The sequence below is a fragment of the Meles meles genome, chromosome 17 (assembly GCF_922984935.1).
Source record: "Meles meles chromosome 17, mMelMel3.1 paternal haplotype, whole genome shotgun sequence".
Taxonomy (NCBI): domain Eukaryota; kingdom Metazoa; phylum Chordata; class Mammalia; order Carnivora; family Mustelidae; genus Meles; species Meles meles.
Window position 1 is genome coordinate 40,303,263 of NC_060082.1, and position 23,637 is coordinate 40,326,899.

Below are 23,637 nucleotides of genomic sequence, written 5' to 3' on the forward strand. Positions count from 1 at the left end.
GCTTGTTGTCACATGAGGGTTAATACATACAGAGCTCTGGGAACAGACGGTGGTGGGCGATCATCTTTTTATTAGAAGATCAGGAAGCCAGCTCCACCGGCTGTATTGCTTCACTGAATGTATTGCTTCACTGACCTGGTGGATTTCAGGCCTTGCTGGATCCAGGCACTCAGGGATGTACTCAGGACTCAGTTTCTCTTCCCAGCTCTTGGACCATCTTCCTCTCCCCTATATTGTTTGAATTCTAGGTGGGCTGTTTCCACGTGGTGACTTCCGGGTACCCTGTGGTAACTCTGTCCTTTAAACTAGCAATTCCAGTGGAGAGAGGGCTTTCGCCCAGTTGGTCCAGTGAAACTTCTGGAACTGACCGGGCTTGAGTCGTGTGCCATCTCTGAGCTGGTCACTGTGGACCGGAGTGCTTGGATTGATCAGGCCTGTGGCATGAGCCCACCTTAGGAGTTAGGGGCCAAGGTCGGTCCTCCCCAAATTCTGTGGCTGGAGAGTGAGGGACAGGCAGACCCTGAAGGAAGCTACAGGTGTTGTTTCCAGAGTAAGGGAGACTGAGTGAAGTCAGCAGAAAGAACAGGTGACCAGACAGGGCAAAGGTCGTGGTGACCACACAGAAACACACATCTCGGGGAGCCGAAGGTGGGGAGCTTACTGTTGCCAGGAAGGGACATGGTGTTGGAGACATTTGTTCCTGACACAGTCCCAAGGCAGTCCTGAGGGGTTTTCTTGGGGAGCTACTCACGTCGCTTAATAGACTTGGGCCCATGAGTCTGGTTCCCGTCCCCGTCTCTACCCTGTGTGAGCAGCGGGCACCTTTCTGAGGGCAAAGGGGTGGGCCCTTGTGGAATTCCTTATCGACCAATCTAACGGTCCCTGGGGTGGATCTGGGCTGTGGCGGTGATAGGATTCCTGCACCCCAGAGAGGGTGGGAGTCAGGCTCCGGCACTGAGCCAACCAGGGAAACGGAACAGGGCTCAGGGCTAGGGATCGGGGCCCAAAGCCAAGGGCCTCACAAGCTCCCAGGGCAAGTTCTGTCCCATACTCGTGGGGGACAAGCAGACGGAGCAGGTGTGGATTGCTGCCCCCTTCCTTCTCATAACCGAGAGTTATGGAAAGTGTCCCTGATTAGCAGGGTGCAGGGCACAGGTGTGAGTTGTGTGGCTGGATCCCCATGTGCCTGGCCCCGTTGCAGGTGCTCTGTGGATGTTAACCCACTGGGTCATCACATCCGGCCTGTTGCTGGGGGCTGAACTGTGTCCCTCTGCAAATCCACACGTGGAGGCCTTCGCTCTCGAGGTCTGTATTTGGAGCCAGGGCTTTTGGGAGGTCAAGTGTAATGCGGTCCTAAGTATGGGGCTCTGATGTGATGGGATTTGTGCCCTTATAAGAAGAGACACCAGGAGCGCCTGGGTGGACAGTCAGCTGAGCATCCACCTCTTGGTTTCAGCTAAGGTCGTGATCTCATGGTCATGAGATCAAGCCCCGTGTGGGCTCTAGGATCAGCTCGGAGTCTGACCAAGATTCTCTCTCCCTCTGCCTTCCCTTCCACATGCTCTCTCTCTCAAACAAACAAACACATTTTTTGTTGTTTTTTTTTTTTGTTTTTTAAAGATTTTTATTTTTATTTGTCAGAGAGAGAGAGAAGTAGACAGAGGGAGAAGCAGGCTCCCTGCTGAGCAAGGAGCCCGATGTGGGACTTGGGGATTGTGAACTGAGCCGAAGGCAGCTGCCCAACCGACTGAGCCACTCAGGTGTCCCCAAATAAATACATGTTTAAAAAAGGAGAGACCCCAGAGATCTTGCTCAGAGCTCCTGCTCTGCTGGATGAGAACACAGAAGGTGTCTGCAAACCACGAGGAGGGCTCTCACCAGAAACCACAGCGGTTGGCGCCCTGGTCGCCGGCTTCCAGCTTCCAGAACCGCAAGCTATGGATGTCTGTTGTTCAAGCTGCCCTGTCTGTGGTGCTGGGTTCTGGCAGCACGAGTGGACACCTGTGAGGCAGGTCTTCGTGACTTCAGCCCTGTCGAGCGGGAGGAGAACCGGAGACGCTAAGTCCCTGATGGACCTGGTCCAGGCAGGAGGGGGTGGAGCCAGTGGACATAGCCTGGCAGCTGCCCCCCATCCCCCGGGCTGCCTCCTCCCCGCCCTGCATGAGGCAGCCACCTCCCGGGGTTTAGGCTTTGCAAGCAGAGCACCTGCAAGGCCTGGCACAGAGCAAGCCCGCAGAGACAGCGAGCTTTGTCGCTCAGCTCCACTGCACATGTAAGATAGGACACAAAGTGAAGGAGGGCTCAGTTAGAACCGCCCCCCACCAGCTGGAGGCAGAGAGCACCTACAAAGACAGACTGGCCTGGCCTGGCCAGGTTCTCCAGGTGGGTGATGTCAGAGGCGAGCGGAACACAGGTGAGCCGGTCCCCACCCCTGGTGGCTAGGCCCGGCTGCTATCTGGTGCTGGGGAGCTCCGTGGGTGTGGTGACACTCAGTGGGAGGAGCCAGGTGGCAGCAGGGAAGTGGGGGGGTGGCTGGGGGAAAATGCATGGGCCAGCCCCTGCCTGGACCGTGGCTGCTGGAGGAGGATGTGGGGGTGCTCCTGGGGGTCCAGCAGAGGACGAGATTTCATGGCACCACCTCCAAGAGGAAGAAATAGTCATTTCCACGTGAACTGTGCACCTTAAGCAACCATCCTCCTTTTTCAGCTGGCACTGGGTGGTGGGAGCCCACAGCCACTAGGCTTGCTACCAGAATATCAAAGGGAACCACACTCTGAACACAAATTGAGCCCGTCTCACTGCAGTCTTGCCCTAATAGGAAATGTCTGCTGGTGAGCTTCTCCCCAGAGTCTGCCTTGGCATCTGGCCCAGGGCCGAGTCCTGCCCGCCCCAGCTCCAGGGTGTGCTGCCCGGGATTGCAAAGCCCCAGAACTAAGTCTTCCTGCACCTAATGAACCCTGTTCTGAGAAATCTGTGGGCTGCGGCGGTGGCTCTGTCTGGCCCTGTCATTCCCTCCCTGGCTCAGCAATCAGGCGAGCACCAGGAGGAGCACTCCGTTCCCAGTGCCTCCCTGGCAGGGGGATGGATGGCTTGTCCTGACAGCAGGGCTCAGAAGGACCTCATTAAAGGTGGGGGACGCACTGTCTCCTGGAGCCGCTGGCCGGGGTGGCCGCAGAGTACAGTTAGAGGGACAGGGCTGGCCCTGTCCCTGCCCAGGGTGCCCACCCCCAGGCAGCCAGGAGCCCAGATTTGGCCTGCACACCCTCTGTTCCTATGCATTAGACCTCCTTAACCAGTTTGGCGTGCTGGTCAGGGAGGAGAAGGGGACTCTGTCATGACTCCAGAAGCTGCGGGAGAAGGGAGTTCAGTCGTGGGGAGATGGTGCGTGAGCAAGGCTCCCGCTGGCTGCTGCGTGGGGTGTGATCGTCGGGTCCAGACCTGCCTCTCCCTAAGGTTCCCGGTCACCGCTGAGTCAGCGGACGTCCCCAGGGGACGTTTCTTACTGTGAAGTACGTAATGAGAAACATACCGAGGTCAACATTTTCCAGTGCCCAACTCATGGCCTCGAGCACAGTACTGTGCGTTCATCATAGGGTGACTCTGAGCATCTGGTTTCCTGGGAGGCAGGAGGAGTGGGGGGATCTGCTTCCGGTTAAGCACCCGGGGGCGGGCACTAGGCGGAAGGTCGGCATGCTCTGCCCCACGCTGGCTTGGCCACGTGTCTCAAAACCGCACCTCTTGTGAGCGACGGGTGCAGACGCGGACGGGGGACCCAGTGATCATTCATGCTCAGAGGAAGGCCATGGGGAGAGGCTCTCTCTCTCCTTGTCCATCTGGATCGAGCCTCCCGGGCCTGCCACAGCCACCGGGGCACCAGCCTGAACTGAAAGCCCGTGCCCAGTGTCTGTAGCAGAGACCCAGAGAGCCCTGGCCCTTGGTGACCTGGTGATCTGCTTCCCGAGCCTGCTTCGGAATAATTCCGGACCTTTCATCGCTGGAGTTCATAAGCGCTTCGTCCCCGTTCAGCTAGTTTGGGTCGGCTTTGTGTCACTTCCAGCCCAAAGCAGCCTAAGAGAGAGCGTCTGTAAGTGTCACAGTCTTCCTTTCTGGGTCTTTGAGTTGTCTTTGGAAACAATGCATAGAAACAGGGGCAGTTTACGGGTCACAACAACAACACACACCTGTTATTCATTGTAAACACAGATAACGTGGCACAAATGACCATTTTTGTTTGATTCATCAACCAGTTACACTGAATATAGACACTGCTGTTCCTGGGACCTGGGGAAGGGGGAGGGGCGGTGTGCTGCATTCAGGAATGGCAGGTGCCTCTGTCCCCCTGCACCTGCTTTTCTGAGCCCCGTGGTGGTGGCCCAGGCTCGTCAGCAGGTGACGTGCCGAGTCTGAAATGCAGGGAGGGCCTGACTCCTCGCTAATCTCCCCTTTCGAGAGGAAGCTGGTGATGCTGGAGGTTTCAGCAGCTCCCCAGCCTCCAGAATCCCTGGACGCCCATCCCTACCAGCGATGCACAAGTCAAGGAACGTAAGGGAGAACAGAACTGCCTTTGAACGCCGTCGCCCTTGAAGGGGTGACTCACAAGTGGAATCGGTTCACATGTATGAGATGCACATTCATGGAGATGCTCTCGTCCCACATCTCTTGGTCCCAGCGGGGCTGCTGCTGCTCAGAGCAAGCCGAGCGCCCTCCGGACCTCTGCTATCTCGGTCAGCAGCTCCTAAGGATGAAAAGGCTAAATGGTTCCAAAAACGCACCCAAGGAGGGTGAAATTCACTTCTGGAAATGGCCAGAGACTTTTGCAGGCACAAGTCTGGAGAACAAAGTGGCGATCAAGCCGACTAATCGGACTTCTGTCCGGGGGGACCTGCGACCCCACCTCAAGTCGGCTTACTGATGTAGGTCCTGGGGCTGCCGTGCTGGGTTCGAGTTCTGCCCGCACCGCCTGAGGGGCTGCCGTCTGTGCGAAGGGGGTTCTGGTATCTTCGGTGATTTCTGGCATGTCACTGTGGGGGGCCAGTGATTTGGCCCCAAAGCCTCGGGGAACTCCCCTGATTTGTGCTCAGGTCTGTTCATGAGGGTCTGGGCACATGGTCCTCATGTTGTTTGTAGCCCTTCTGCACAGAGCTTTGGTGTCCTATTGTTAGGCTGTCTGTGTCCTGAGGGCTTCTGTCCCTTCTCGTCCCCGTCCCAGACCCAGCCAGGCCTCTGGGAGGGGGAAGAAGCTACTTGCCCAACGGTGCTGCCCCAGAGAAGCAGGGTCGTGCCCAGTCCAAGCATCCCATGCACTGGATTCTGTGGGACACCAACAGGAAGAACACCAGTAAGAATGACCCTGGACGCGGGGTGCTCTGAGAGGGGGAGAGATGGCTGAGGTCCTGCGTGTACGGCCGGGAGCCAGGACCGTGGCTCCGCGTTCCTCCACCACACGTCCCAAGGTCAGAAGGCGTGCAGGCAGCCTGCTGGTCTTGGCAGAACCTCAGCTCGTCCCTCACCTGCAGGGACTGGGAAGGGCAGATTGGTCTCCTTGGCCTGAGTGACCATCGGCTTCTCAGTGAGGGTGGGCCTCGAGGGTATCTGTACCTGTACCTGCTGCCCGCAGGAGGGGAGGCAGGTGGGGGGTGGCGCGGGAGCTCAGGGAGCGCATTGCCCACCGGGTACCACCATGTGACGCCCGAGAAGAGGGCAGCTCGTGCAGACCTGTAGACGCGCGGATCTTCCGGCCTCAGCCGATGCTCTGGCAATCTGGTCCTTAGAGAAGCCTCACCAAAGGCCTGCGTCCCCTGGTGCCTGGGATAGGGGGGAGGAGGGATGCAAACCCAATGTCTAGCGCAGTAGCAGCTGGCGTGCACACTTCCACAGGGCAAGCGGTACTGTTCTGAGCACTGCACACCCCCTAACGCTCAGGCCAACACAGAGAGCTGGAGGTTATTGCTCTCATTCTCAGCAGACCAAACCAAGCACAGAGAGGTTAAGTGACTTGTCCGAGGCCACACAGGACTCTGATAACGTGGCAGGGCGGGCTCAAACCCGAGCAGTCCGTGTTCAGAGTGGGTGTTCCTCTGGGCTGGACTGCCCCAGGAGACTCGTAGCTGGTGCAGAGTGTTGGCTACCTTCTTGGAACCACCCTCCACCAGGAATTGTCTTCATGCTGGTCCCACGAAGGGATTCTAGGAAATTAAGATTCATTAGGTGCTTGAATATCTTTGATGTGCCAGTTCTTCTTGTAGGCAGCTGGCGAGGGGCGCTTGGAGAGGAACAGATAAGGCTTGTGCGCTGGGGAGAGCAGATCGGCACATAGCTCGAAGGGATGATCTGAGCTGCCGGCTACTGGACTCCTAGCTGGAGCGCTTGGGCCACCAGCGACCAGCGTGTGCAGCGGGAGGGAGTATCAGAAGGGAGGATGGGGAGGATGGGGAGGATTGGGAGCCAGCCGGTGGGCAGGGAGAAGAGGAAACCAGCAACTTTGGCTGGGAATTGGTGGCGGGGTAGAAAGTGGGCCCTTGGGGAGGAATTGGGCTGATGGCTCACCGGCCCACCACCCCGCTAGGTGAGTCCTTCCTGTACCAGCCAGGCCTGGTTCCTTGGGTCTCTGAGAGGCTACAGTGGCCCAGAGCCTTGACCTGGACTTATGAGTGTGTGTGTCCCCCCACCCCCCGAAGCTGCCAGGATTTCTCTGGGATTCCACTGAAATCCCTCTGTTTTCCATTTCTAACTGCTGCCCACCCAGCCGCTCTCTTCTCCTCCCCCCACTTTCACATCTTCCCCGACGGGCATTGCTGCCCCAACCCCCTCCTGTGGCCCTTGGCCTAGTGCCCCCGCAGCCTCATTGGCCCCATGTCTACAGCTTCCTCCGGGAAGCTGTGGTCCCAGGGGCCTTGCCCTGGCCGGGGTCAGGTCCAAGCCGCCTGGATCTGGGGATGGAAGGCCTCTGTCGGGATAGTTGGTCATGATTCTGGGTCCTTTCCTGATGTAAATTTCTTGTTAAAAAGTAGGTTTATCAGATCTGTTCTGTTGTTTGTTTGTTAGGAAATCAGCAAGTGAATCTTTTTTTTTTTTAGATTTTATTTATTTAACAGAGAGAGATCACAAGTAGTCATAGAGGCAGGCAGAGAGAGGGGGTGGGGAAGCAGGTTCCCTGCTTAGCAGAGAGCCTGATGTGGGGCTCGATCTAAGGACCCTGAGATCATGACCTGAGCTGAAGGCAGAGGCTTAACCCACTCAGCCACCCAGGCGCCCTCAGCAAGTGAATCTTAAAAGGCTACCCCAGGCATGGCCCAGGGGACCCCTCTGGGGAAAGCCAGATCAGGTTTGTTCGGACCTTATTTTCTGGAAGGGTTCTCCAGGCGCAGTGTGGGTGCACCCGCAGAATCCCCAGTCCTCAGCTTCTCCTTCCCCCTTCCCGGCAGCCAGAGGTTTGGGGAAATGGGCCCTGTTGGTGCCTCAGTTGGCGTTGCTCCCCAAAACTTTGTGGCTTAAAATCACGATTGTCCATGGAGAAGTGCCTCCCCAACCCCAAAGAACACCGTAAAGCAGTTCCTCCTCTGTGGCTTGTTAGTCCAGCACCATGCCTCCAGAAGGGTCTTCAGGGACCCCCTATCCTTCTGCACAGCATGTGGTCCATGCAGTCTGCTGCACCCCAGCCAGTCTGTTGCCGCTTGAGGGCAGGAGGCTGGATGGGGGCGGGCAAGAAGACACCGGCTCTGTGTCCAGAAGTCACAGTGGCCCAGCATCCCTGTCCCAGGCTCTGGCTGGCGGTTGCGAGGGTCAAAGGCCATCTCCTGTGTGGCCCGGCAGCCCTGTGTTGGGAACATCGGATGCTTCCAGGACCCTTGCTTCCCTCTGTGAAGCGTGGCGTGCTCCCATGGCATGAGTGGCCACGGAAGGCCCACTTGGAGAAAGTCGTCCCAAGCCTGATCCTGCGAGCCGCCACAGGAAGCTGTCCCTGGCCCGGGAATGTGCGCTCTACCCTACTCTTCACCCCTCCACCCCCGGCACGGCGCGCCTCAGGGAAGGAGCAGGTGCCTGCCAGGCATGTGGGGAGTCCCCGACCAGACAGAGAGCAGCTGAGCACGAGCCTCACGGGCCTCCTGCCGCTCTCCCAGCTTCTTCCCTACTCCTTTGGGAGGCCTGATACCAGGGTGATGGGGCCACCCCCTCTGCCGCTGCCATCACGGGAGTCCTTTTCTGGCCTCAGCCTCCTCCCGGTCGCGTGGCCTCCAGCAGGTTGAGCTCAGACCGTCTGTGCAGACGAGACCCTGGCTTTTTCTGCTTGTTGGGGAAGGATGCCATCTGACTGTGGTCTTCTTGGAAGGTCAGAGACCTCTGCCACAGCCCTGGCATGGTCACATAGCATCATCCGTTTCCTCTCTCCTGTGACTGCTATGTGGCCTTTTCCGTGGCCACTGGGATGCCCTTGCTGGACTTGGCCCTTGACAGGTACCTGAAACTGTTTTAATGGAAGAGAGCACCTTGCTTTGAAACGAAAAGGACCAGCCGCCTGCAGCTCTGCCCGGCAAAGCAATTCTCACACACTCCCGTGCTTGCCCACAAACTTAGGAAGTGCTTGCCTGTCTTGCTGCGTGGCCCTCATTATCACTATTTTTCTGGCCATACAACGCCGTGGCATACGGGTAGGCACCGGGCCTTGGGCTCCATGAGGCCGACAGAGTGAAAACAGCATCATGGGCCCCAAACCACAATGATGACAGGCTTCGCTGGGATCTTTAGCTCATCTGACCCCCTGAATCCCTCCTTATCTCCAGGCTCTGCTCAGGCATCACCCCCTGGGGAAGACTTTCCGGACAGGGCTGCGACCCCCCTCGTGCACCCACGTAACCCTTGCTGAAGGCGCACTGTTTCTCAGGGCTACATGCACGATGTCAGTCTCAGGCCTGCCCCATGAGGCAGGCCGCAGATGGGGAAACTGAGGTCTAGACGAGTCCTGTCACTGGGCAAGGCCTCATGATGTTCCAACGCCAGGGCCCCCTTTTGCAAGCGCGGCAATATCCCCTCTCTGCCCCTCTCTCTCGGGGACTGCCCACAAGGCTTCGTGTTCCTTGGCCAACTCATCCCTCACTGCTCTGTGAGGTCCCTGAGGACTGGAATGCTGCCTTTTTGTTCCCAGTTCTTGGCATCCAGCAGGTGCCTCTTAAATGCCCCTGAACCCGAGGGAACCCGAATGGATGGAATGACTCAGAGGAGATTGTCAGGAAGAGCAGCTTTGTGCCCAGGAAGGCAGGTTTGGGCGGGTAAGGTCACAGTGGCTCCTCGCACAGGCTCAGTGCTGAGGACACAGTAGGCACGTCATAAATGACAGATGTGACTTGGAGGCTTGAATGATAGACGGAGGCTCAGCCATGAGCCCACGGGTCTTGGCCAAGCCCCCGTGGATAAAAAGCTCCCACGAAGGCCACGGGTGGCTGCAGGACCCGGGGATCCCTGCTTTCAGAGCCGCCTGTGGGTTCTTCATGTGGCAGGTTCCCCTGGCGTGGACCTCCAGGCGCCTGTGACCTTGGACCGAGCCCCTCTCTGTTTTCAATCTCAGTGTCTGCCCATCCATGGAAATTTCATCTTGTCAGGCTGCAGATTCTGAGCAGACGGGAACGTGTTATATCCCCTCCAACGCCTGTCCTCGGGCTGCCCTTGCCCACCTTCCACCTGACTGACCAGCCATTACTCCAGTCCTGCTAGAGAGTAGGGAGGACACAGCCCAGCCACCAAGGGCCTCAGCGCTCTTGTCCCTGCGCAGCCCCTTCTCCATGCCCTCCCCCTCTGGCATTTACACCCAGAATCTGCTGTGACCCAGCTCGGAGGTGGGGAACAGAGAATTCCATGCGTTAAATTTCTGCTCAGGTGCAACACCCTGGGGAGAGATCGGGGGGCCTCCCCGGGCGCCCTGAAAGAGACCTGAGTGTCCAGTTCTGCTGTGCATCGATATGGAGGTGTCAGCCACGGTGGAGAGCAGGGGAGCTTTGCCAACAAAGCACGGGGAAGCTGATGCAACCCAGGGCTATTAAAATTAATTATCAGCTCCCGTCAACCTAGCCTCCAGCAGGATAATCAGCCTGGTATCGCAGTGGTGGCTCGGAGAAGGACAGAGGGAGCTGGGTTCATGTTCTCTGTCCCCTGTAAGAAGGACGACAGACTGGTCTGCGGTAGCCAAGGGGGGGTCTGTGTGTTACTGCCTTTATGCCACAGGGCCTTTGCATTTGGGGATGCAAGGCCCACCCCCATGGCTACCATAGCCACTGAGGACTGTCATCCGCTGGGTCTCACCTTTAAGCCCCTGAGCCATCTGAAGGCTTCTGCCTGCATCCATTCCCCGAGCCCCTCAGTGTTCGCTGAGGCCCAGCGAAGCCTAGGCATCCGTGCCCCAAGCTGGTGCTTTCTGCCTCCGGGGTGGAAGGGGAGGGCCCTGGGCATGGAGTAGCCGCTGAGGCTACGGGCTGGGAGGCTCTTTCCCGCTGCCCTCCCCTTCCTCCCTGTGGAGGGGCGCAGGGCCCATTTTGCCACCCGCCATGAATTGTCTTCTTTGGAACCTGTGTTTGGAGAGAGTGAAGTCATTGTAAACTCACTTCCCCGTCTCGGAGTGATCAGAGATGGGTAGAACGGTCAGTAGTTGCCGCTGACCACAAGGGACAGCCTGGTCACCGCAGGGCAATGATGTCCTTCCAGCATGTGACCTCATTGAGGAGTGTGCTGTCGGGTTGTGGGAGACCGTCCACACACCCTTTTACCACCAGTCCAGCAGAGACAGGTCGAAGGCACGGGCAGATTCAGTCTCAGGAACTTTCAGTGTGGTCAGGAGGACAGGAGACCAGAACTGGCCGTGTTTTGCCCTCCGTTCCCCTGTCTCCGCTTTGCTAGTTTCCCATCGGGCAGATCGTGAGGCGCAGGCCAGTGCTGGGTCCACAGAACGCTTCCTGCCCCAGGACAAAGCCGTCCCCACTGACCTTCGCAGCCTTGAACCCTGGCAACCGTCCTTTGGCTCCCTTCACCCTTCACGACCCGCACTGGACTGCTCAATGCCCCTGCCTCTCTGCTTTGCCCGCCTTGACACTTGCTTGCACTCAGCTCTGCCTATGAAACGGGCAACGCCTTCCTACAGCGCATGCGAACGCGGGTGCCCCGGTCCTCCCTGTCCTGCCCCTTCCCAAGACCAGCCTCCAGGTGTGTGCGTGATGGAAGGACATGCAGAGAGCCCTGCGGAGGCCCGAGGCCTCATCTCCCGCAGCTCACACGGCCTCACCGAGGCCAGTATGCTTATGTTCAAACCACCCTTCACTTTCATCCAGAATCATGTGTGAACTTGTTGTCCTTCCCGCCTCCGGGGGAATTAGCTGACGTGATGACAAGCTGGGTGTCTAACGTGGTGCGTTAGAGTCTCAGGAAGCTGGTACCCGGCTTCTTATGCCCTCCAAGTTCTGAGATTTGGAACGTCTGAGGGCTGAGTGTGACCCGTGGGTGACCTTCTGTTCATTTCGTTCTGGCCTGGACTGGACGGCGGTCGGCCACGAGACCTCTGTCCTAAGGTGTAGTGTCTCCTCCCAAATCGGCTGTGAAATTGGGGTGAGCTGTCCTGCACATCTCCCCTGAGTTTCCTGAGGCTCAAGGTCAGGGTCTGCCCGAAAGCTGCACCACAGCCCTCCCTGGGAGTTGACGGAGAGTGTGCAGGTGACGAGCAGCGCGTTGGAGGGACAGCAGAGCCCGCTGCCTGCATCTGGGGGGCCATACCCCTCGAGACCCCAGTTCCAAACCTCGCACCTTCCACAGCTCCCAGAGGAGTCATGCGAGAAGCTGACCAGCTGGGGGCTTGTGAAGGAGGTTTCCAGAACCCCAGCCCTACCCACCCCCACTCTGCGCTCTGTCCCAATGGGGCAGAGCGGCCCCTCCTGCTGGGAGACCAGCAGGTGCTCCAGGGCGGTTTTCCTATTCTAGGGCAGGAGCTCCAGGGGGTAGAGGTGGACGGATCCTTGCCCTCCCCACTGCCTGTCCCTGGGGCCCGAGCCCTGAGCTCCTTGGGGATGCTGCCGGCCCAGCCACCTCAGGGGAGCCGTGGTGGCCAGAAGGGGTTTGTTCCAAAGCCCACGGGCATCTTTGCTGTGAGTCTGTGTGTGTGTTGTGTGGGGGGGTCCTCCTCAGGCCCTTCTTCTGTGGCATCACACAGGACGTGTGTGCGAGGCTTACGTCCGCGTCAAAGCTCCCGGTGCTGGAGTCCGTGCTGGTGTCACCCGCCTCGTGCCCGGTGGTGGTGGCCTGGCCTTGCTCTTCCCCCCGGAGAAGTATGCCCTGGGCCCAGTCCCCTGCCCCCGGCCTCTGCTCCGCGGGATGATCTCCCCGACCCAGCCCTGCGCAGTGGGGGTCGCCGTTGGGCAGCTCGAAGGGCCAGAATGGCACCTGGGGCTCCTGAGAAGGGGTGTGCCTCTGGTTCTGTATCTCTGAAGCCCCCTCCCCTTAAACCAGACGGTATGTGAGAGTCGGATGGGGTGAGCTTTCTTGCTTTAAACCAGGAATTCCTGGGTTGATCCCCGTGCCTTTGGGGGTCGAGGTGGGGCCTGAGACCTGCATTTTTAGAAACCCCAGTTCATCCTGATGCACAGATTGGTTTGGAAAATGGCGGTAAGCACCCTGCCCCGCCCATCAGATCCTCATCCTCCGGAGGCTGGGACTCCCTTCCCGCCACCCCCCCCCCCCAACTCAGTGACTTCCCAGCAGGTGTCCTGGCTTATGCTTATCGCATGTACTTTTTTTTTTTTTGAAAGTCGTCCTCACCCTTGTCCTGGAATCCACACACCTCATTGTCTCCCAAACCTCTGACCTCCTCCTTCCACCTTGGCACCCTTTCAGAACTCCTGCTGAGGCCACTCCTGGCCTGATGCAGTCAGGCTCCCACCCCCGTCCCTGCCACTGGCTGTCTCTGCAGAAGGGGTCAGTCCCCCGTCCCTGCCACTGGCTGTCTGCAGAAGGGGTCAGTCCCTGGCTTCTCTTCCCTGAGTCGGCCTCCTGTGTCTGGGACCACAAGCCTCACCCCTCTGACCTGTTCCTGCACCCTCGCGCCCTCGTCCCTTATACCCTCTCTGTCCTTGCTTACCCAAAGATCTTGATGTCCCCCTGGCTCTGGCCTTGACCTTTCTTCCTTGAATTCTGTGCCCTCCCGGGTGATTTCCATAGCCTGCAGCCCACCCTCCCAAGTTCCCATTCACGCTCTCCTGGCCCATGATCCCTGGGTTCCCCCCATTTCTTGGCTCTACCTTTAGGGTGTCGTGGGGGAAACCAGGAGCCCCCAGCTGTCAGGGCCCCCTTCCCCCACCTTCTGCGTCCTGCAGCTGGCCGCCCAGTCCTGGGGACCCTACCTGCTCTAACCATTTGTTCTAAAATTAAAATCCGACCGTGCAATTTCCCCATTGAATCCCTTCCCAGGAGCTGCCGTCACCTGGAGAGGGAAGCCTGACTCCATAGCAAGGCCCTTGGGGCCTTTCCGGTGTGACCATGGCCCACCTTGGCCCCATTCTTTTAATTTGTGAAGGTAGTTTATTTTCCTTTATTATATATGGATTAATTTGTTAGAGAGGAGGAGGGGCAGAAGGAGAGAGAGAATCCTGAGCAGGCTCCATATGCAGCTTCGAGCCCGATGCGGGACTCGATCTCACGACCCTGGAATCAGAACCTGAGCCAAAATCAAGTCAGATGCTTCACCGACGGAGCCACCTGCCCACCCCAATTTATTATTATTACTATTTTTTTTCCTCGCTCCTCTCTATGTGCCCAGCTGCCCTGTGCCACCCTCTGGGCCCCCAGACAGACTCGCTGGGTCGTGTCTGGGATCCTCTCCCTTTCTTTCTTCCCTGGACCATCTCTGTCTGCTTCCAGACCTTTCCCCACCATCACGTACTCTTCTGTGAAATTCTCCCCGAAACAACCAAACAGAATTTGTCACTGTTCCTTCCGTGACCCTGGGATGCCCGCTGGAGCCAAGCTCCCGAGCTGGGGGTGCCTCCCCCGCCACCGCCTGACCGGGCTCTGTCCTGGACTTGGCGTGGGCACAGGGTTGGTGCTCAGCGGGGGTAAATTAGAACTAACACGGGGCTGGCCAGGGCTCTTTATTTAGCCGGTAAGACTCATTTGTAACAATTAACACCTCTTCACATGCAAATGTGCTAAAATCATTCTTTAAATTTACTGCTGAAAAAATTAAAATGATTGTTTTTATAGTATAAACCCATGTACTCAGGCCTTACTTTCTATGGCACGTGTAATCTTATACAGCAAAAGGGACCCGTTACCAGCATTTCCTACTTAGTGAAATTATTGATCCTAATTAATAATTAATTGATGATTAGTTTATCGAAGTGAATGCGGCTGCTGGTAACATCTGTACATATACATGTTGTACACATCACTCAGCGTACGAGGTGCTCGTGTTTCTGTGTGCGTCCCAGAGTTACCCTGAGCATGTCCATGTGTGTGAAGGAAAGGGGTGACCAGAAGTCCCCCCAACTCACACCTGTAAGTGTGCCCCCCTTTCTTTCCCTCCCTCCCTCCTTCCCTCCCTCCCTTCGTTTTCTTTCTTTCTCTCTCTCCCTTCCTTCCTTCCTCCCTAATTTCCTTCCCTTCCCTTTCCTTCCTTCTTTCTTTTCCTTCCTTCCCTCCCTCCCTTCCTTCCTTTTTTTCTTCCTTCCCTCTCTTCCCTTCCTTCCAAAGATTTTATGTATTTGAGGGACATTGAGCGGGAGGGAGAGGGAGAGAGAATCTGAAGCAGACTCTGCTGAGCTCCGAGCCCGATGTGGGGCTCGATCCCATGACAGTGAGATCACAACCTGAGCTGAAACAGTCAGACGCTCAACCAACTGAGCCACCCAGGCACCCCGAGTTTGTCTCCTCTTTCAAACACACCGTGGACAGGCCCGTCTCCTCCCAGCAGACGGGCCTGGGTCTTTGCTGGCATCGCCATGTTGCAAGGCGCCATGTGTCCGCAGAGCGGCTGGTGTGCCGAGCTGTCCTCTCCCCTCCACAGGCGGACAGGTGCATGTAGACGCCCGGCGCCCTCTATTCAGTTTGGGGATTCTGGTGAGGGTCCGTCTTTTGACAGGAGACGGACCAGATGGCTTTGTAACTGAGAGCTCGGAGCTCAGGGACGGAGTTTCTCAGGCCCCCAGTGTCCGTCTACACTGCAGGCCGAGCCGTAGCCTTACCCGCAGAGATGGGCAATTCACGTGGTTCAGCCGAATGGACGCGGGAAGGCAGGCTGGCGTTCGGCCACAGGTCGGGGCCCCGCGGCTCCACGGCCTCCCAAGGACGACTCTGGCCGGAGGAGGTGGAGGTCCTCAGGGGTCTTTTGAAAGTCATGAAGGATGATGTTTCTTTACTTACGTATTTCATTTTTTTTTATTGTGGTAACATGCGCGTAACAAGAAATGGGCGCGAGGTCCACTCGCACTGTCCTGCCGCCACCTTCAACATCCATCTCCAGAATAATTCTGTCTTGCAAAACAGAAACTCTGTCCCCATGAAACTCTAGGTCCCCATCCCCCCCTCCAGCCCCTGGCCATCACCCTCCTACTCTCTGTCCCTATGAATGCGACCCCTCGGGCACCTCGCATAGACGGAATCATGAAGTATCGTTTTTGTGACTAGCTTCTTTCCCTTGGCATGATGTCCTTAAGGGTCATCCTGGCAGTAGCAGGGGTCAGGATCTCCTTCCTTTTTTGGGTTCAAGAACATTCCGGTGTGTGTATACACCATCTTTTGTTCATCCTCTCATCCACCTGTTGGCACTCGGGGTGCTCTCGTGCTTCAGCCGTTAGGAACGACACTGCTGTGAACGTGGGGCTTGCCGAGGCTCTGCTTTCCATTCTCTTGGGTACGGACCCGGAAGTGAGACTGCTGGGCTAGCTGGGATTCTATTTTTGAGTTTTTGAGGACCCTCCATACATTCTCCACAGCAGCTGAACTAATTTTCCTTGTTTTTTAGTGCAAGGGTCCAATATCCTGGCAGAAAAGCGTTCAGGCTGCTACACTGGACAGATCTGCCTCTACACCAAGGCCCGGCAGTGCGGCCCCATCATTTAGCCTCGCTCAGTCTGGGGCCGCCCAGCTCGTCACATGCTTTTTTAGTTTCTCCTTTTTAATGGTGTCAATCCTTGTGCACCTCATTTCCCACCACGCACGAGATCAGCAGAGGCGAAGGACGGAGGCACACACTTCCCCGGGGGCCCCAAGTCTCCTGTTTCCTCCCGTGGCCTCTCCCAAGCCCTGAGTCCACATCCCCTTGTTCCCCAGCTGCTGCTGGCTCATCCCTGACCCTTCCAACCCACTCGGCACACTGCTGACACCTGGCGTCACTTCTGTCACGTCTCTCTCTGGCTCCAAACACTGCCAGAGCTCCATTTCCCCCAGCTTAGGGGCGTGCACCTTCTCTGGGCATTCAGAGCCCCTGGCTAGTGCCCCAGCAGCCTGCCACCCCTGCCCAGGTCACTGGTCCTTCCCCCACAGCAACCTCCCTCTCCCCAGGGATGGAGGCTAGGTTCAAATACCAGCTCCATCATGCCCCCCTCTGCAAACCGGGGCACGCCTTGAGCCCCCTTCCTTCTCTGTCAGTGGGGATAAGGAGCTTCCTCACTCATCTAGGGGTTCCGCAGGGCAGGGACCGAGTCAGGCGTCTGGATGAGCCGCCAAGAGACCCCAGCCAGCCACAGCCCCCAGGAAGGAGGGTCCAGCCCTGCTCTGCGCCGCTGGCCGGGCTGTCCGTGGGTGTGAGAGGAGAACCACCTTTGGCTCCCAAGTCTCCCCACACTGTGCCAGTAACACGGAGGGGCCGCTTCCTCCGTGGTTCTCACACTTGAGTGGGCATTTGCATGGAGGGAGGAACTTTCCTAGAAATACAGATTCTCGCCCCCCACCCTTCCCGCCTGGTGATCTAAATTTGGATTAGGTGGCACTTGGGCATCTGCATTGTTTTCAGCTTTCCTGAGAAATCGTTGAGACCCATTGTGGTGAGAGGTAGAGGCGTGCAGCGTGATGGTTTGGCTGACGTCTGCTGTGAAGTGATCAGCACGGGAGGCTCTGCTAACATCCCGTTGCTCCTACAGATACGACACAAGGACACAAAGCCCTTGTCTCCATGTGGCGAGAACTCGGGATTTTACCGTCCCTCCAGTCCCACAGCAGGGTCGGCTGCGAGACACCCCCCAGTGCTTCTTTCCCTTGCACATGGGGTTTGGACCCTCTGACTCCCTCCTCCAGCTCTCCCACCCCCCTATAACCACACGTCTGATCTCTTTTCCTGAGTTTGTTGTTTTTGTTTGAGATCCCACGTATCAGTGAGATCCTGCAGTGTTTGCCTTTCTCCGTCTGGCTTATCTCACTTAGGGAGATGAAGGCATCATGTTGTCACGAGTGGTAGGGTTTCCTCGGTTTTTATGGCTGAATAATATTCCATTGTGCACACATGCACCACGATGTCTCTATCCATCCCTCCATCTGTAGACATGTCTTGGCTACTGTAAATAATGCTGCAGTGAACTTGGGGAACGGATATCTCTTTGAATTAATGTTTTCATTTTCCCCAGAATGGGATTGCTGGACCATATGGTCGTGTGTGTTTCATTTTTTGAGGACCCTTCATACTGTAAATGACTGCACCTATTTATAATCCCAGCAGCAGAGCACAAGGGTTCCTTTTCCTCTGCATCCTCGCCAACACTGGGTATCTCTCGTCTGTGTCTTTTGATCGTGACCATTCTGACGGGTGGGAGGTAACATCTCAGTTGTGGTTTTGATTGACATTTCCCTGATGATCAGTGATGTTGAGCATCTTCTTATGTGCCTGTTGGCCGTCTGGTGTCTTCTGTTCCGGCCCTTTGCCCATGTTTTAATTGGGTGGTTTTTCTGCTACTGAGTCTGATGTGTTCGCTCTGTATTTTGGAGATTAACCCGTTATCAAACGCAGGGTTTGCAGGTGTTTTCTCCCATTCCACGGGTTGTCTTTTCACTCTGTGGATGGTTTCCTTTGCTCTGCAGAAGGTTGTTCCACGTATTTATTTTTTGCTTCAGTTGCTTGAACTTTAGGTGTCACATCCGAGAAACCATCACCAGGACCCACGTCAGGGGAGTTTTGTGTCTGTGTTTCCTTCCAGGAATTCTGTGGTTTCACGTTTTACATTTAAGTCTTTGATCCATGTCGGGTTAATTTTTGTGCGTGGTGTTAGGTAGGGGTCCAGCTCCATTGCTTCCCATGTGAATATCCAGTTATCCCGGCACCACTGATCAAGAGACCATCTTCTCTCCTATTCAGCATCCTTGTCAAAGACTAGTTGACTGCACATCCCTGGGTTTATTTCCAGGCTCTCAGTTCTGTCCCACTGGTCTGTTTTTTTGCCAATACAATATTCATTTGCTTATTGTAGCTCTCTGTATATCTTTTAAAAATTATTTATTTGAGAGAGAGAGAGATCGAACGCACACAGGAGCTCTTCTGGGCAGACAGGGCTGTCTCATCCCTTGTCTGGGTGGGGGTAGGAGGCTGCTCCGGGCAACTCTCACTTCCCCAGACTCTCCATTTGGGAGGGACCAGGAGCTACCTTCAGCTTTGGCTGGGAATTCATCTCCCTGCCTCTGTGGACCAGGGAGACCTTCCACAGCAGGCACAGGCTTTGCCCTGGGGGTAATCAGCTTGCCTGCCTGCCTGCCTTCGCACATGTTCCTTCCTGCCCTCTGGTCACACGTGGCTGGGAGACCCTCTCTGGGAGACCGTCCCTGGGTGTCTGGTGTCTGACCCAGAGCGATTAGAATGGGGAGCCAGTGGCCTAGAGGGTGAGAACCTGTAAAGGAGGTGGTTGGGGGTGGGCTCTGGACTGGGGGGGGGGGTCAAGTGCTAGCTCTAGGGACAGTCTGTCCGGGAGCAGCACGGGAGACCGGTACGGACGGTGGGGACACCGACTAGCTTTTCTGCGGGGTGGCCACAGGGCTCAGAGCCCACGGAGGAGAGAGCCTGGCTCTAGGAAGATGTCAGTAAGTGCAGCACTGCAGGGATCTGGGAAGTCCTACTGGCTAAGGGACCTGGACACACATGCTACGTCGCTTTGCGGCTTGTGCCTATTCAGCAAATCTTGGGCCCCCTGCCCTCCCCTTGCAGGTCTGGGGTGTCTAGGGGAACCCCGTCAGAGATGGGTCTCTAAACACGGGCACCGGCCTGCGCCTTCTCCACCTTGCAGGAACCTGGGGTCTTTGCTCCTGTCCCTTTGCAATTAGCGAGTGTGCTGGGGGCCACTTCCTGAATTCGCCTCCGTGGGTGGCTTCCGTGTCACCCCAGGGACTCTGGTTCCTACCTCCCAGCTGCTAGACCTTTACAGCTTTTGCCACACAAGGTGGATGTCCTTCCCCCAGGCTGTTCACTGTCCTCACAGGGGGCTGCACCGTGGCTCCCTCGTGGCAGGGATGGCTTATCATGGCCCCAGGACTGTGCTGGGCCCCAGGACTGTGCTGGGCCCCAGGACTGTGCTGGGCCTGGGCCCACACATCCCAGGGCTGGTGCCTTGGCTCCCCCAGCGTGGGGACCAGAGGCGAGCCAGGTCTGAGTGGGAAGGAGTTGGACACGGGCCACCCCTCTCCTAGCTCTCCGGGGGTGGGGTTGGATAGTGGGGCCCCCCGGCTGGCCGGGAGCATACATGTGGCTGTTCCCCCCAGTGCACTCAGAAGGCTGTCCCCTCCGGCCTCTCACAGGCACGTTTGTCTCGGCCTTCGCGGTGCTGTGCGGAGCCCGCACTGACCTCCCGGACAGGCACGTATGCTGTGTCTTCTGGCTCAACATCGCAGCGGCCCTCATCCAGACCCTCACGGCCATCGTCATGGTGGGCTGGATCATGAGCATCTTCTGGGGCATGGACATGGTCATCCTCGCCAGTGAGTAGCCACCCGTGCGTCAGGGGCTGGGCTGGAGGAGGGGCAGGTGCTGGATGATCCGGGCCGTGTGGTCCTGCCAGGGGTAGCACCTTGCCGGGAGCTCTGCTCCTCCCCGGGGTCGGGCGCTCAGGAGGGCACACCTGTGTGCTGGTTACCAGAGTCTGCAGCTGCCTGGCAGAGGGGACCCTTCCCCTCTCCCTGACCTTGACCCCCCGCATGCCCAGCCCCATGCCTGCAGGAAGTCCTGAGCCCAAGGGTGTGAACGAGACAGGATAAAGCTTCTGATCAGCTCAAATACCTTGGGCATCCTCCTTGTCGAGGGAACAGCCCCGGATCACCCTGGGTAGCCGGGGTGCGGCCCGTGTGCCTGGTGGCCCCAGTTTCCAGAAAGAAGGAGAACCCACAAGGCCTCCCTGCCCACGGGAAGCCCTGTAACTGTGGGTTGTTGTGTTGTTGTGTTTGGTTTTTATAGCCAGACAGCACGGTTTTTCTCCTTCCTTTGACCTAAGTGTGGCTCCTTCTTGAGGGGACCTTCGCCCATCATTTAGCACAAACTTGAGTCAGACACAAAACTGTTTTGAGAAAGTGCCTAACGTTACAGAGCTCACCGGGCAGACATAACATCTGTGAAGTAACCTCGAGCTCTTAGAGCAGACACTGCACGTGGCCGGCATTTTCACACGTTCTGTCCACGCCGCCATGGACTCCCATGGACAGATACCGCATCCCCTCAGGCACCGTGTTGCCCTCTCTCCACGCTCCAGGCACCTCGTGGTGTCCTGTGCACCAAACCCCTCCTGGGCTGGCCTGTCATTGCCAGAGGGTGGGACAGAAGAGGCAGGATGGGAGTTATGGGCAATGAGCTAGAACGATCCAGAATGACCTGTAGCTGACTCCCTCTGGGTACAGGGTCCTCAGAGGAGGCAGGGCACACATAGCTGCCAGGGTCAGGCCAGGCCTCCGGTCAGTGACCAGTCAAGCCACAGGCCAGAAAAAAATGCAGGCCCCAGAGCCCAACTGGGGTCCTCTGGAGCCAGTTGATTGGGTAGACTGGCCACCTGGAAGCAGGGCATCCAGGAACAGAGGTCCGGGAGGCAGTGGCAGACCCTGGGAGGTAGGGACCAGCCAGAGGAACAGGAGGGGACCAGCAGGCCTGGCCAGGAGCTCCGGGGGTGGGTGGGCTGGCCCCGCGGAGGGCTAGGCTGCAGAGGGCTGCTCTCAGGGCAGGCACAGGGAGGCTCTCAGGGAGGACTGGGACCCTCGGAGGGGAGCAGGAGAAGAGTCAGAGACTCAGGCAGGCCTGCTATGGGCGCCTCACCCTGTGCCCGGGACCAGGGACTGCAGAGCCCGAGGCTTCCCCAGGGGCCTGTGCGATGGCCCGCTACCTCCTGACCCTTTCCCATTTGGGGCCTGGGAGCTTTGCTGTGGGACACGTGCTCGGCCGTAGTCAGAAGGCCTGACTCCGAACAAGGACTGACCCCTTTGACGGCTTCCTCCCGCGTGACCCCGGTGTCTGGCCAGGCACTTGGGCACCTGACGGAGGAGACTTTCCTCTCAAGTGGAACGCACCTGCGTCACCCAGCCCCCTTTCAGTGAATGGGCGCCTTGTTCCTAGAGCTTTCTGGTTGTTTTTATCTTGGTCTCCCTTAAAACCCAGGGGTTTTAAACACCACAGGGTCTGTATCTTAGAGATATCTGGAAGGGCCCCCCGATCAGGTCCTAGACTAGGAAGTGTGGACCCCGACAAGCAAGATGGGGCCTCTTCCTCTCTTTGCATCACCCCAGACAGTGGGCTCAGCTAGAAAGCCTGGCCCTGTGGTTGGTTCTGAGAGTGTAGCCAGGATGCTTGGTGTGAGAAGCCGGGTTCCCACCCTGCCCCAGGGCCCCGGGCCCTCACTATGGCCACTCAGCTTCTTGGATGTCTGCACGCTGGCTCCGAGGATGCTGGTTTTTTGCACCAGACTTTTCAGACTTGGCTGCAGGAGAAAACCCACTAAACCTCACCCTTGCCCATCGGCTGTGCCGCCTGCCGGACTCAGCCACCTATCTCGGCAGGGATGACTTGTTCCAGAAAATAAACCTGCCCTGGAAGGATGTGTAATCACTGCTCTTGAGAGGCGGCTGCAGGCTGGGGTGGCTCCGAGGGACGGTGGAGCACGCACGTGACTTTGCCAGGAGGTCCTACAAGGGACTCGTCTATCCTAACCGATAGTTGGATGGGGGCCATTCTTTCTGGTTCCACTCCAGCCCCTTGCTGCAAAAATGAAGGAAACCTCTCAGCTGGAACAGTAGAGGATGATTTAAAAAAATTTTTTTACTTACTTATTTGAGAGAGAGACAGACAGAGAGCACAAGCAGAGGGAGTGGCAGGCAGAGGGAGAGGGAGAAGCAGACTTCCCACTGAGCAGGGGGCTCTAGCCCAGGACCCCAGGATCATGACCTGAACGGAAGGCAGACACTTAACGACTGAGCCCCCCAGGCACCCCGAGGATGACCTTTGAGACAGCACTGGCCAGGGGGTCATCAACACATACACCGTCCAGAAGAGGGCGATCAGGGAATTCCAGACCTAAGCAGACGTTAAAGTCCTGGGACACAAGCAAGCCACTCTGTTGATAATAAAAACGAGCCCACCACAGTCTGTCCTGGTCGAGGGTAGAGAAATATGGGGTAGTTCCCCACGCTCTCAGCCCCATGTCCACCCCAACACGACACCGTCTGCTCACCCATCTGCGTGTTCTCCACACGGGACTTCGGCGCGTCTGCCAGTCCATCGGGGTATCTGCAGAAAGAAATCTGTTTGCCCCTGTCTGTCCCCAGCCATTAGGTTATATGTACAGGACTCCTGTCTCTATACGGGGTGACCACACAGAGCCCGGCTGGGGCCAGGAGGGAGAATCTCGACCTCCCGAGCATGTCCCGCAGCCATCCCCCTGAGGGTGCACCTAGCACACTGAGCCCCTTGGGGCCCGCGGCCGGCTTCTCCAGGCAGGTGGGGGTGAGCCCAGATCGAGGGTCAGCAGGTGGCCCCAGGGGAAGAGTGGGCTCCGCTGAGTTGTGGGGCTGCAGGCTGTGAGCCTGGGGTGGGGAGAGCTCTGGCCACATGCCCCTGCCCCAGCACCCACCTGCCGGTCCCTGGAGCCCCGGCAGAGTGCTTACGCATCCTGATGCTTTTTAGGCTTCCACCAGTCCCTCTGGTCTCTGTTTTCACCCTGTTTTCTTTTTCTCTTTTCCTCCTCTCCCTCCTGCGGCCTCACATCTCTGTGTTGCCCCCAAGTTTCCCAAGGTGAGTCTGCTGGTGGGCGCGGGGGCCCCCAGCCTGGGCTGCCGCCCCCCTGCGTGCCACCCCCCCCACGTTCACCCCAGCAGGCCGCTGGGCTTTTGTCTTGTTTTCGGTTTTTATCTATTTTCATTTATTTTTGTGCTTCTGTATATCCTCTTGGTGTTTTTGTTTGGTGGGATTTCTAGCTGCAGTGTGGAAAGTGTTGAAACGTAGACAGAAGTCTGGGGCCTAGCACCCTGAGCCCCTCGGGGCCTGTAGTGGCTTCAACAACACACGATCACTCCCGTGTCATCTGTGACGTCATCTTTTTTCTGCATTTCCCGCACATGATTTAGACTTAAAATTGGTGAATAACTTGGTAAATAATGAGAGAAAACAACCGTTAGGTCCTCAGAAACTCCTCTGGGGCTAAGTTGCCAGCTCTCAGTGGGGTGGGA

The 23,637-nt window shown here is 57.4% G+C and overlaps 1 protein-coding gene across 2 annotated transcripts in view; it reads left to right on the plus strand.

Moving 5' to 3' along the window:
• The window catches only part of STUM (stum, mechanosensory transduction mediator homolog), a 54,425-nt gene that overhangs the window by 24,422 nt on the left and 6,366 nt on the right, over nucleotides 1-23,637 (plus strand). Inside the window, exons 2-3 of one of the 2 annotated variants that reach the window (XM_045983411.1) lie at nucleotides 19,738-19,917; nucleotides 23,195-23,203. In XM_045983411.1, coding sequence (XP_045839367.1) covers nucleotides 19,738-19,917; nucleotides 23,195-23,203 — 189 coding nt within the window. The remainder of the gene's footprint in view (nucleotides 1-19,737; nucleotides 19,918-23,194; nucleotides 23,204-23,637) is intronic. The other variant, XM_045983412.1, reaches the window with a different exon arrangement.